At 41.9% G+C, this 13,400-nt stretch overlaps 1 protein-coding gene across 6 annotated transcripts in view; it reads right to left on the reverse strand.

Annotated features, from left to right (window-relative positions):
• ltbp1 (latent transforming growth factor beta binding protein 1) overlaps positions 1-13,400 on the reverse strand; it is a 408,702-nt gene that overhangs the window by 195,875 nt on the left and 199,427 nt on the right. For 5 of the 6 annotated variants that reach the window (XM_069930944.1, XM_069930947.1, XM_069930945.1 and 2 more), the window contains 2 exons: positions 12,805-12,927; positions 5,563-5,727 (listed from right to left, as the gene is read on the reverse strand). In XM_069930944.1, coding sequence (XP_069787045.1) covers positions 5,563-5,727; positions 12,805-12,927 — 288 coding nt within the window. The remainder of the gene's footprint in view (positions 1-5,562; positions 5,728-12,804; positions 12,928-13,400) is intronic. The other variant, XM_069930946.1, reaches the window with a different exon arrangement.

The following is a 13,400-nucleotide window of genomic DNA, read 5'->3' on the forward strand; positions in this document are numbered from 1 at the left end:
GGTATGAAGTGGGGACCTGATCATGTCAGAAAACCCTGCTCGTACTCAGTTAGATGGTATGAAGTGGGGACCCGATCGTGTCAGGAAACGCTGCTCGTACTCAGTTAGAGGGTATGAAGTGGTCATTGTCCTTCCCCTGCACCATTCTCCAATACAGAATGACAGCAGAATTCCCTAAGCAGCAATGCCCCATGCCGTCCCACCCCCTCCCTCCTTTGTAAGGAGGTGGATAAACTTCTTCCAGTAAATGCACACTTTGAACTCTGTTGAACTAATCGACAAATTAGACATGGATAATCCCTGCCCAAATGTCCATAGAACCAGAAGAAGCGGTAGAGTGTATGAATCCTTGAGCCTGCCTGCCATTCAGTAGGGCAAATGGCATGGCACAGAAGGTGTAGTGGTTAGTGCAATGCTGTAACAGTGCCATCAATCGGGACCGGGGTTTTAAATCCTGTGCTGTAAGGAGTTTGTATGTTCTCCCTGTGTCTCTGTGGGATTTTCTTGGGGCTCCAATTTCCTCCCACCGTTCACAACATACCGGGGGGTGGTCAATTGGATGTAATTGGGTGGCACGGGCTCGTGGGCTGAAATGGCCTGTTACTGTGCTGTATGTCTAAATTTAAAATATAGCTGATTGCGTGCCTCTCCCCCAGTCTTCTATTTGATACGCACTTGCTTTGATTGCAATGGCATTCAAAGTGATTGAACGTCAGCAGTAAACATACTCAAAAGTGAAGCAAGCACAGCTTTCTGAAGAGAGATAGACCTAGACAGTCCTAAATATCCTATCCCACACCTCCCCTCCCCCAACATCTACTACAAACAACTCAGTCCTAACCCGCATATCCTCCATTACCCATACATCTGCCCCCGCTTCCCCCACAAGCAACAAGGACAGGACTCCCCTTGTCCTCATCTACCACCCCACCAGCCTCCGCATCCAACACATAATCCTCCACCATTTCCGCCACCTACATTATCCCACCACCAGAAACATCTTCCTATCCCTGGTTTCCACAGGGTCTGCTGGTCCCACCGTGGCTGGGCACCCACTCCTCCATTCCCATCAATCACCCCCAGGCACCTACCCATGTGACCACAGAAAGTGCTGCACTTGTGCCTACACCTCCTCCCTCACCCCCCCATTCAGGACTCCAAACAGTCCTTCCAGTAAAGCAAGGTTCTCTTGTGAATCTGCAGAAGTCATCTACTGCATCAGGTCCTCCCATTGTGGTCTCCTCTACATCAGAGACTGAATGAAGACTGGGAGATCTCTTCATTGAGCATCTCAGCTCTGTCCACCGCAATAGCATGGATCTCCAAATGGCAACTCAGCCGACATGTCTGCCAATGGTCTCACGCACTGCCAGACTGAGACCACCCTCAAATTGGAGGAACAAATATTCAGCCCGGGCACCCTCCAACCAGATGGCATCAAAGTTGACCTCCAGTTTCCATTAGACCCCCCTCCCACCCATCTATCCCGATGTCTCCATTCCTCGAGCTCTGTTTCTCTCCTTCCCTTTCCCCTCACTCTTCATTTACAGAGTCAAACCCTCCTCCATTAATCACACCTTTCCTCTCTCCATATCCAATTAACACCTTTTGTCTGTAGATCTGGGCTCCTCCCCCTGCTTTTCTTTCCTTCTCCCCAGCCTTTTAGTTCAAGCGCCTGCCTGCTTTTCACTCACACCTTGAAAAAGGCCTCAGGCCCTAAACGTTGATTATTTATTTTAACCACCTATGGACGCTATGAGACCTGCTGAGTTCCTCCAGCATTTCTGTGTTTTCACTAAGTCCTAAATATCCAGAAAACTCCACCTGAATAAATAACTCCTCCTCTCAGAACTTCATGTCCAACTCTTAACCTTGGATGTATCCCTTTCTCAAGAAGAATTCACAATATCGTAATAAAAGTCCAGAGAACCTCCTTCACTTAAGGTAGCAATTCCAGCAGCATTTTTTCCTGGCAAAGGTCAAAGAGCACCATCTCCTCTTTTGTCCAGACATAGCACACCCTTGCATGTCCACCACTGAGCTCAACCATATCAAATAACTAAAGCTCCAACATTTTATTCTATACATTCAATATTCCTTTCAGATGCTTGTGGTAATTTCAGATTGTTGTTCTGCATTTTGCACCTCCTCTACCCTTTCATTACCTGTAAGTAAGAAGCCAAATTACTACATAGATTTGAGGCACATTTTTAAAGTATAAGATTAAAAATTAAAATATTTTATCCAGGTCTTACCTCAAAAGTCATTGCATCATTTCTTGAAAACTAGAAGTGATCTATGGGGAAACAATTTCTCCTTCCAACCAAAGAGCAGAAAATGTTAAGGTAGTATTGGGAGCATGTGGTTGTTGATTAAGAGATTATCTTTTTGGGAGATACTAAACTCAAATTGAATTGCCTCTTTGCTGAACATCTCCATTCACTCCTCACTTATGGGCCAAGTTTCCATTCACCTGTCACTTTAACTCTCCATTGTAGTTCCTTTTCAGTCATGATCAATAGAATTGGTGTGCTTGATGGCCAGCAAACACAGGGTGGGCCAAAGGGCCTGTTTCTATGCTATTCTCTGACCTCTGTTTCTTTTCCCTCCAACATTTTCTTCCAGCAAACCTCAATGAGCACCATCCCAACTTCTATCTTGACATAGTGTATTACCCAACACTGTGTTCAACCATATCAAGTAATTAAAGGTCCAACATTTTTATTTGGTATGTTCGGCATTCCTGCTAAACATTTGTGGTAATTTCAGCTTGCTGTTCTGCATTCTTCGCCTCCTTTGACTTTTTACTACACGGCACCATCACCTTATTGTCATTTACCTTCTGCTGCCTTCCACCCTTTCATTCTCACCCCCTACCTCCCCGCTTTCCCTCCATCTTAAAACCTGTGCTTTTCTCCCCCAATCAGAATGAACGGTCATCCATCTGAATCGTCGCTGCTCCAGAGTTGCTTTCTGACCTGCCGAGTATATCCAGAGTTTACTGTTTGAATTTCCAGCACCTGGATTGGTGCCTTTTCCCTTTCATGAATTAAAGTAGGAAAGAAATTCCAGCCAGCCTTGTTTTCCCCCTATTGGAATTTTCATTCTTGGCTCTCTCTAGTTTCCAGGGGGAAGAAAAGCTTTCAAGAAAGAGCAGAAAGATGTTCGGTGGGGTTAAGTACACAGCGTGAATCATTATCAAGATCGAGCTATCTGCATCATTCCAAGTAAGTCTGAACATGCAATGGTACATTGATTGTCGTTCACCTGCAAACCATTAGATGAAGGAGCTTTATTGAGAACCTGGTATTTCCCATCAGAAACATGTGTTTTATAACTCTCTAATGAATTACAGCATCCAAGAACAGATGTACAGGTCTGTATTGTTAACATCAGCCTTCTGTGCTTAGTTTACCCCAGGTGATAGCAGAGGAAAGTATAATTCGATATAAAAAATAATATGGATGTGGAACTTTATGGTCAGCACAAATCCAATGGATCAAAGGGCCCATTTCTGTGCTCTGGGACTCCATGAAGTCAGTACAGTGAAAAAAAGAACCACTGCATCAGGTATGAGCAGCCGCTGAGCTTGCCATTGGAAAATGTCCAAGCTCAGAGTCCACGACAGCAGCTGTGCTCTGCACCGCTCAGCCCATTATCCTGAATGCCCAGTCTGTCTCGCAGCAGAATCCTGAGAGTTCTGGGGGGGAAATCGATCTTGGAAGAGGCCAAGAGGAACAAGAGAAAGCAAAGTGAGCAAATCCGTGGCAGGAAGTCTGTGGGGCACAAAATACAAGGGAAGCAAGGGAGTGGGAGACCATATAGCCCCCTGAGCTGCTCTGCCAACAGATCCCCTTCAAAATCTGGTCTCAGTCCATTGATATTGCCTATCGGTCCTGAACTGACTGGGAAATCTGTTACATCAGATGTTGTTTCATCACCATCCCTCCTCTATGGTCTCCAACAACATTCTGCATAAGACTGGTTAGCCCTATCTGTTTTAGGACCACGGTTAAAATATTACTGATATCCCACTGAAGCTCTAAATGTTGGATAAGAATAATTACAAACAGAACTTATTTTATTTATCCCAGAGTATGTTTCCTGGTGCGGATGAGTGGAAGGACTAGCCTCTAACCATCCAATTACTTGAGTGTCCAGCACACTCTCTCCCAGCGAAGCCAGGAACAGGGAAAATTGGAAGGGGCACATGGATGAGGTATTATCAAGAAAAGACATTTTAAAAAGTAGTATCTTTTAAAGAATAATTCCAGGGCTTCTCTGACCTTCATGCTTGTCCATACAACAGAAACTATCTGAACCAACTGAAACCACACAGGCTGCAGGCTGCTGGCCACTTGAAGTCAAAGGACCCACATGGACTGCAGGCTGCTGGAGACAGGATTATGGGCACAAGGTTTCGGAACCAGGATGTAAGAGGGTGCAGAGAGCAAGAAGGGCTCCCGAAGGGCCTCAAGGCGCTGAAGGCTTCATGGTCGATTTGGAGGTCTGGATCTGGAGTTTGGAATGCCAGTGGTTTGAACTGGTGTCCGTGAGGCTGCAGGAGCATTGGAGGAGAATCTGCGGATGCTCAATGTCTCTGAAGGGAGTCTCTCTTGCTTCTCTTTCTCGTAGTGATAGAGGTGCTGATTAAAGGTAACAATTGAGGTAAAGGTTCCATTATTGTCATTTAATACTTCATTTAGAATGTAACAGGCATGAAAAAATCTTTAACGTTTATCTACCGTAAGGTAGACAGAGAGTTGCCACTTTGTCCAGGGCCCCTCACAGAAACTTACAGCACCTGGTGTCCCGAGGCGGTCTCCCCTCCAAGTACTGACCAGGCCTGAGTCTGCTTAGCTTCTGAGATCAGACTCTCACGCGTATTCAGGCTATTAGGTGCCAAACTAAAGTTGTATATTATATGTAGATTATATTTTAATGTATTATTACATGACAATCAAAGGAACCTTGAACTTTGATCTATCTCAACTCATTCACTATAAGGTTTGCAAATAACAGAACTCCTTTCAATCTATTCAAAACATAGGCTAAGAAAGTAAACAGAAGGAGATCATTCAGCCCTCTGTGTCTGCTCTGATATTCAGATTATGTACTTCGGTGGCATTTTCTTGCAAAAAGCTTATATTCCTTAATTCTGTTAATATCGAAACATCTGTTACATTTCTATCTGGAATAATCTCAGCAAAACAATTACAAAAAGCAAGGGTGGGAAACAATTTTAAGGTTGTACAAATTTCCAAATAGCTGAGAAATAAGACTTCTTATGAGATGAACTGTTCAAATGTTTTGAAAAGTATTTGCCTCTCTTTAAGCACACTGGCTTGAAATGTGACTGGGGACGACTGTGGGGCATCACCATTAGCCATCAATAAAATGTGCAACCAATGTACATCTCTATTGTTCAGCAATAATTTGTCTGCATAAGGGCTACACAAGCAACACAGTTGTTTAAAAAAAAGCAGGCAGCAAAAGGAGGACAAAATAGCAGAATCTGTGAAGCAAAGTAAAAAGTTACGCACTTCGTTCTCCTGGCCTTACCTGTTCCCAGAATGGGACATTTCTCACAGATTGTGCCCCAGGCCTTGCCAACGCTGCAACAGCACATCTGCTTGCTGAGCTGCACAGACAGAGGGTGCATGCACTGCTTTCCTGAACTGACAAATCGGTAGCAGGGCCCTTTCTCTTCAAATAAAAGATTTTCGGCTGCAGCAGAAATAGAAAAGGGAGGGAGGTTGCCAGAAATGATCTAAGAGAAAAAAACACTGCAGAAATTCCGTCACCAGCTAACAAGGACAGAATAGCAAACAAGCTAAAACAAAAAAAAAACCCCAACACACATATTAAGGCACGTGTGTGTGTGTGTGTGTGTGTGTGTGTGTGTGTGTGTGTGTGTGTGTGTGTGTGTGTATGCGTGGATGTGTGTGTACGTGCATTGACATAGTTCTGGAGCATCCCTTGCACCAGACTACAGCATATAGTGGCAGCCATCTGACATATACATAAAGTGTTAAGCTCTGTGAAAGGCCGCCGTGCCCTAAACAGAAATGTGCAAGCCATGAGTTCCCTTTACATCCACCTGCGTTAGTACAGCAGTAGCTTTAGTATTCTGGAGCAGCACACAAAACAGATGTTATGCTCTTAATAAAAAAAGAATCAAAACTTCTTAAAAAAAAATACTACCTTCGAGGCCACATTATTGAAATGACTTTGGCATGCTTGCAAACCAATCCATTTCATTCAATTTTGCAGGCAATTGGGACAATTTTGTTCTTCACTTCAATCTGCGTTTGGTTAGTTATAATTGTATTAGACAAACTGCATGTGTAGAGTATTTATGTTCCATTCATTCTTTCTTGTCAAACAGGCCTATTTAAGCTGAGCTATCATGGGACCTTACGTGTGAGTTTAATCCTGCTTTGCCAAATACATTTGCGACCATTCAGCATTCATGGGGAGTATCAAGCTTGCTTTGAGGGAAACCTTCAGCTGTCATACCACTGTGACCTTTTGCACATCCCACTCTCATGGATTCTTTTAAACAGTGGACAAGTAGGTCCTGAAATAAGTTAACGAAGACAGTGGAGTTGAACATTCATTTTCACTCTAACCCTGCTGCATTTCAAAGTCAAAATGATTTTTGAAAATGGAGATGCTTCAATAATTCATATGTTTTGGACCTGCCAGAGTTGAGAGAAATATTGGATCGAAGCATTTTCAAACTTTCTCGGCGCTTTTTAAAGTTAATTTTAAACCAAATCCCTTAACTGCCTTTATTTGGTATTGTTGAGTGACATAATGTTAACAACATCTGAGCTGCATGAATTAGCTGGCTTTTAGTTCTCTTATGGCGAGGCGGGTGGCGTTGCTCAGCTGGAAGGAGGTTACCCCGCCTCATCGTGCTCAATGTCTACATGGCGTCATGTCATGTTTAAACTCGGAGAAGATTAGATGCTCAATTTCTGACTTGAAAGTAAATTTTCAAATACTGTGGGGACCTTTTTTGAGTTACTTTTATAATCTTTGATTTGTTATGAAGGTAGAACTGTTAACTGATGAGGTCATTTATCACTGATAGAATTCTGTCTTCCTTTTTTGGGGGGCCAAACAGCTTCATTCTTAGAAGTGGGTAAGATTTTCCTTTTTTAGACATAATAAAATATAATATCAATTCAATATAATCTGTTTGATTAAAATGTGGAGTGGCTTGGATGAAATTACCTGATTTAAGTGTAATGTATCCTTTTGAATTTTAACATACTCTGTATTTTTGGATGTGAAATTTCAACGACAATAAAAATATTGAAAAATAAATGGCCCCAAGTTAGCAAAATATGGAGTGGTACAAAGTTCCAAATGGCTCCCTTCACATCAAGATTAAGTGAACCACAACAGTAACAGTGTGTGGGAATAGGCAGAAAGCCAATGGTGGGCAGCAGGGTTAGCGCGACGCTGCTACAGCACCAGCGATAAGGGTTCGAATCCCGCACTGTCTGTAAGGAGATTGTACATTCTCCCCATGTCAACATGGGTTTCCTCTGGGACCTTCGGTTTCCTCCCTCTGGTGAAAAAGATACTGGGGGGGTTGTAGGTCAATTGGGTGTAATTGGGTGGCACAGACTCTTGAGCTGAAAGGTCTAAATTTTAAATTTTAATATCCTCTTTTTTATCCACAAGAGTTGGCAAGGACAGCATCTATTTATTTCCCTTTCCTCAAGGCTTTGAACTGAGTGGCCCACTAGGCAATTTAGAGGACAGTTAAGAGCAGAAAGCAGGCCTTTCTTTTTCCAGGCCAAAGAGTTTCTTTTTACGATAATCTAATGATTTCCCATAAACCATTACAGATGCTTACTCTTTAGTTCAGATTCTACAATTAATTGAACTTAACATCTTATTGTTGAGACAGGAATTGAATTCTGGTCTCCAGATCCCTATTTGAGGCTGAATCAAACAACTTGGCCACTATGCCATCCTTTCTGAGGGAAATGCCTTCCAGCAGAACCAGTAAAGACAGGGATTGGCCTCAGCATTCATTTTGGAGTCAGTCTGTGCATTTTGAACATGATTCAATCAGTCGGTAAATCCTTTTCTAAGAGAGGGGAGATGAATTTTGGGGAGACATGGTGAGTGCAAACGGTCAACAGAAAGCCCAGTTTTGTAGCTGTCCAAGTGATTGGCACTAGGTAGAGTTTGATGAAGCATTCGCAATGATGTTACTCAAGCCTGGGATTGGTGTTAAATCATCTGAAACTACTGTGTGCTTTTACCCACACCCACAGAAAGAAAAACTACCACTTACCATCTTTTACTTTTAAAGAGAGAGCAGCATTTTATATAGGTATATCATCAAAATTTAGAACTTACATTGAACTCATACTTTGCTTCTTTAACATTCATGAAAGCATTTTTTTAATTGAGTCACAACCGTAAACTAACACCAGCTGTAATAGTTATAAAGTCAATCTGTTTTGGATTAGGTTTCACTCAATGCCCATCAACATTAATGATTTTGTGTATTGGATAACTATGTAAAAGGAACATTATGGCCCATTAGAGCTCAGATAGACATTTTTTGGGGTCTTTTTTCTTCTTGCAAAAACTACAATCTTCTCAAAATTTTCAAGCAGCGATGATCGATAACGATGGAAGATTACAAAGCGAAGAAACTCGTCCTCGTTTACTTACACCAAGCATGCAAGCATTATGGTAGACATCAACTTCTTTTACCTAATCTTGGAAGTGAATGAAAACTCAAGATTGTTACATTGTTGTGCAAGAACAATTTTCTACCCTCAAGTTTACTCCGCATGTGAGAAAGGCCTCATTGAGATACAGGTGACAATTGGAAGTTTTTATTCGCCAGTAGGAGTAATCATGCCCTGCCATCATTTATATTCTGCTGAAATGACAAAGGATTATTTAAACATATCAAATTAATTATTAGGGTGGGCAGAAACTGGAGCAGACATGGGGAGAATGTACAATCTTCTTACAGACAGCGCCAGATTCGAACTTGGGTCGCTGGCACGGTAATGGCTTTGCGTTAACCATTACTCTACCCATGCCGCCCCTGGACTATGTTGATAGAGGAAGAATATAACAGTAGGAAAGTTGGGCTGAACCTTTATAATAACTGATATGAATTCAGATTTTTTTGCACAAGGATTTCTGTGACTATTTATTATTTTTTAAAATTTAATTCAATAAGTTTACTTTTAGTTTTTTTAAATTAAGTACCTGTTGGGTGCAGCAAGAAAGAATTTCGAGCATGTATGCATTGTGTGTGTGTACAATAATTACAGTGTGTACAATAATTCTATTCAATTCTGGTGGCCACAGTATAGAAAGAATGTGAGGGCATTGGGAAAGTTGCAGAGAAAGAATTACGAGAATGGTTGCTGTGATGGGAATTACAGTTACAAGGACAGATTAGAGAGGCCAGAACTGTTTCCTTTGGAGATGGTGAGGGGAAGTTTGACCTTGGTATATAAAACCATCAGACACTGGGACAGAGTAGATTGTGGAACATTATTCTTCTGACGGTGATGTTGAGTGCTGGAAGTCTCAGCTATATAGCAAAGGGAAAGAGATTCATGAGGATAAGCTCCTTGATGCAATGTGCAGGAGGAATCGAGAATCCATTACCTGCAGATGTGGTGGAGATAGGTTCCATTTGTGGCCTTTAAGAGAAAGTTGGATGAAGAAAAAAAAATTACAATGAGAAAGAGCTCGGTGAATGGAAATTGAATTGAATTGAATTTGCTCCTGCAAAGTGCCAGCAGAGCCTACACGCTACAGCCATTCTATGCCTGACTAGATGTGTTTTGTCAAAATCCCGTGTCATAAGTTTATGAGTAAAAATGAACTAAAATGGCCACCATAACAGAAATAGTCTGAGAGTCTGAAACATGATAGTTGAGTGCCTTGTTTGAGAAAAGATATGCTGGTGTTGGAGAAGGTTCAGAAAAGATTCACTAGAATTATACCAGGAATGAAAAGGTTAGCATTTGTTGGCTCTTGGATTGTACTCATTGGATACAGAAAGTTGTGGGGGGAACCTTACCATTATAGAGACATTTCAAATATTGAAAAGCTTGAACAGAGTAGATGGGGCAAGGATGTTTCCCATGGTAGTGGAGTCTAGGTCAAGAGGACACAATTTCAGGATAAGGGGGCATCAATTCAAAACAGAGATGAGGAAAATTTTCTCTAATCAGAGGGTTGAGTCTGTGGAACCTTTTGGCACATGCAGCTGTAGAAGCAAGCACAATGGGTGTATTTAAGGCATAAATTGACAAGTATTTGATTAATCAGGACATCAAGGGTTTCGGGAAGAATGCCAGGGAATAGGGCTGAGTGGGAGGGTGGATCAGCCCATGATGAGAATGGCAGAGCAGGGCCGATGATCCGCAGGGCCTACTTCTGCTCCTATATCTTGTGATCTTGTGTAAGGGGTGGTTGCATTTCAGCCTGCAGGAAAGTTCCACAAGGTTCAATATAGGGGTCATTGGCTTTCTTGAGATTTACTATTGACAAGAGTGCAGCATCTGAAGATGGCACAAACTTAAAATTATGGCAAGCAGTGAGAAGTTAGTGAGAGACCTCAGAAGCAGTTAAAACAGGCTGGTAATTTGGTGGTTGAAAGTTAACTTGGGGAAGTACAAAGTGACTTACTTTAGTAGAAATAACAAGGAAAGACACATTCTGGTGACGGGTGATTGAACCTAAAAATTAATACTGTTTTTCACTCTCCAGATGCTGGCTGACCTGCTCAATATTTCCAGCACTGTGTTTTTATTTATTGTATCAAGGGTCCAATTCTAAAGAAAATGAAGAGATAAACAATTCTTCCAAGGTTTAGAAAATATGTTAAACAACTACACGGTACCCAGGATTTCATAAGGAGAAGTATACAACAAGACAAGGTTGCAGTGAACCCTGTGTTTGTCATTTGTACTAACAACTTGGATGTAAGTGGTATTAAGTGTGGGGTTGATACCTTTGACATTCTCCACCAAAGACATTGTTCACTCAGTGTTGAGTGCATTCATTACTGAACAAACAGATATTCGAGTTCACAAGGGATCACCAGGCATTGGGATCAAGACAATGACAGGATTGACCACTACCTGAGGGAATGACAGGGGAGGTGAATAGACTCAGGAGGCAATGTGGTCTCCCCTCTGCATCTACTTCTCATGCTACTGGCAAACAAAGGAATTCTATCAAAGACAGGATAATGTCGTAGGTTGAAGATGATTGGTGATAGAACCAGGAACAACCTGAAGGAAAACATTAACGGTGAATGGCAGTCAGGGTTTCATTGCCTTACAATAATGGAAGCAGATTTGATCATGGCTTTCAAATAGAAAACATTTTGGATAGATAATTGAGGGAATAAACAAATTGCGGGGATAATAAGGAGGAGCAAAGAGGTGGGACTGATGTGATTACAGGCTTCATGAGCCAAATGGCATCCCTCCACTCTGGAACAATTCTCTAATTGTTTGATTCAATGAAATAAAGGGTGTTCAGAAATTGGCTGTCTGATGGTTATGCGGAAGAAATCTGTCGACTTCTGGAAGATAATAGGAGACTGGTTCGCAGTCTAGAAAAGCAATCCTGAGTAGAGTGAGGTAATGCTTTTGAGAAGAGAAACAAGCCAGGGAAATTGCATGATAAATAGTGGAGTGTCAAGGAACATGGGAATTTTGGAGTTGCTGTCCACAGACCTCTGAAGGAAGCAGGAAGGGAAGGTAAAGGGGTCTAGAGAGCAGGTAAAACGCTTTATCTCACTGTCCAAGATACATGATTAAAGACCCAAGAGGTCATGCTAGAACTGTATAAAACTGGAGTAGTGTTCACCACATTACAGGAAGGATGTGGTAGCACTGGAACCTGTACAGAGGAAATATACAAGGACTTTGCCAGGGTTGGATTACTTTAGTTATGAGCTAAGATTTTCACAGGTTAAGAAGAGACTAAGTTGAAGCATATAAATGTGAATAATCAGAAAGGATTATTTCCAATTTGGAGTGAGGTTAATAATAAGGGGGCGTCGTTTAAAGTGGGAAGTTGAGGAAGGATATTTTTTTCTCTCAGTGCGCCGAGGGTTGGGAAAAGCTTTGATAACATTTAAAATATACCTGGGCAAACAATGGATGTGCCAGACCGTCCAAGGTTAGGCCCAAGAGTTAGCCAGCATGAAAACAATTGGCCAAGTGGCTCTTCATTTATCATAATTTCCAGGAGGCAGTTCTGTGATACAGGTAACTTCTTATTTAACTAAATTTGGAGAAATCAAGTGTTATTCTGTTTATGCCTTCACAAGTGGTGATACTGCAAAGAAATCCTTTATTTTGAATGAAATAAAAATGGCAGGAAGTGTAGAACAGGCCTTTGAAAGACTGGTATCCACTACAATCATAGAGACGTATGAAACTGGACTTGAGCAAGGCTATAATGAGGAAAAATACTGCCTGGTGTGCATCCAACCCCGTACTCACATTACTGGCAGCATGTGATCCAATATCAATGTCCTTCATCCCTGTCTGACTTGCATCCCTCCCCTTCCCACAGAAGCCATCCTATCATCCACCAAACTATTCGCTTTTAAGAAGCGCTCTTGTCTTCCATGAATGGATCTGAAATATTTTGATGAGGTGTTGTCAGGTAATGTTTTAAGAGACATTTAATGATTTACGAGTTACTCAAACCGTCTTCGAGGAGTTCAGGACCAAATTTTATAAATGGCCCTTGGCTATCTAGGCAATCAGTACTTACGGACACAAGTGCTCGGGGTAGAGCTAGGCACAAAGCCAGGTTCGCATGTACACCTGTAGCTGCCTGGGGTATTCAGACAATCTCCATGTGGGCACACACCTTGGAGATGGCATTCATTAATATCTACAAACCAGAAAGAGTCTGTAAGCAAATAAGCAAGATGAACAGTAATGCCACTAAGGCACAACAAAGGTTTATTCAATGATTGTTAAAAGATTCTATCCTTTGCTGTATTTTTTTTAAATCTCAGATTTATTTTTCAAACTTTGCTTTTCAATTCTGATGAATTCTGATGCCACATGGAATTTAAAAACTGCTGAGCTCGGTTATTGTTTCGAGAACAAGCAATGAATCACCTGCCCTTTTTGTCTTCTGAAGGAACATTCTGAGATCAGGGTGAATACAAAGCACCGTGAAGCGCTTAACCAGCTCAGTGCTTTGGAGGGTCATGAATTTCAAGGTTGGTTTCATTTAAATCCATCAGTTCAAAATTCCTCACGGTGACCATCCAAACATCGCTGCTGAGCTCCAGGGCGTGGAAGGTCCAGTGACTGTTACTTTCCACACAGAGTGAAAGGTCATGGGAAGCAATTCCA

Source organism: Narcine bancroftii, chromosome 4 (assembly GCF_036971445.1).
Source record: "Narcine bancroftii isolate sNarBan1 chromosome 4, sNarBan1.hap1, whole genome shotgun sequence".
Taxonomy (NCBI): Eukaryota; Metazoa; Chordata; class Chondrichthyes; order Torpediniformes; family Narcinidae; genus Narcine; species Narcine bancroftii.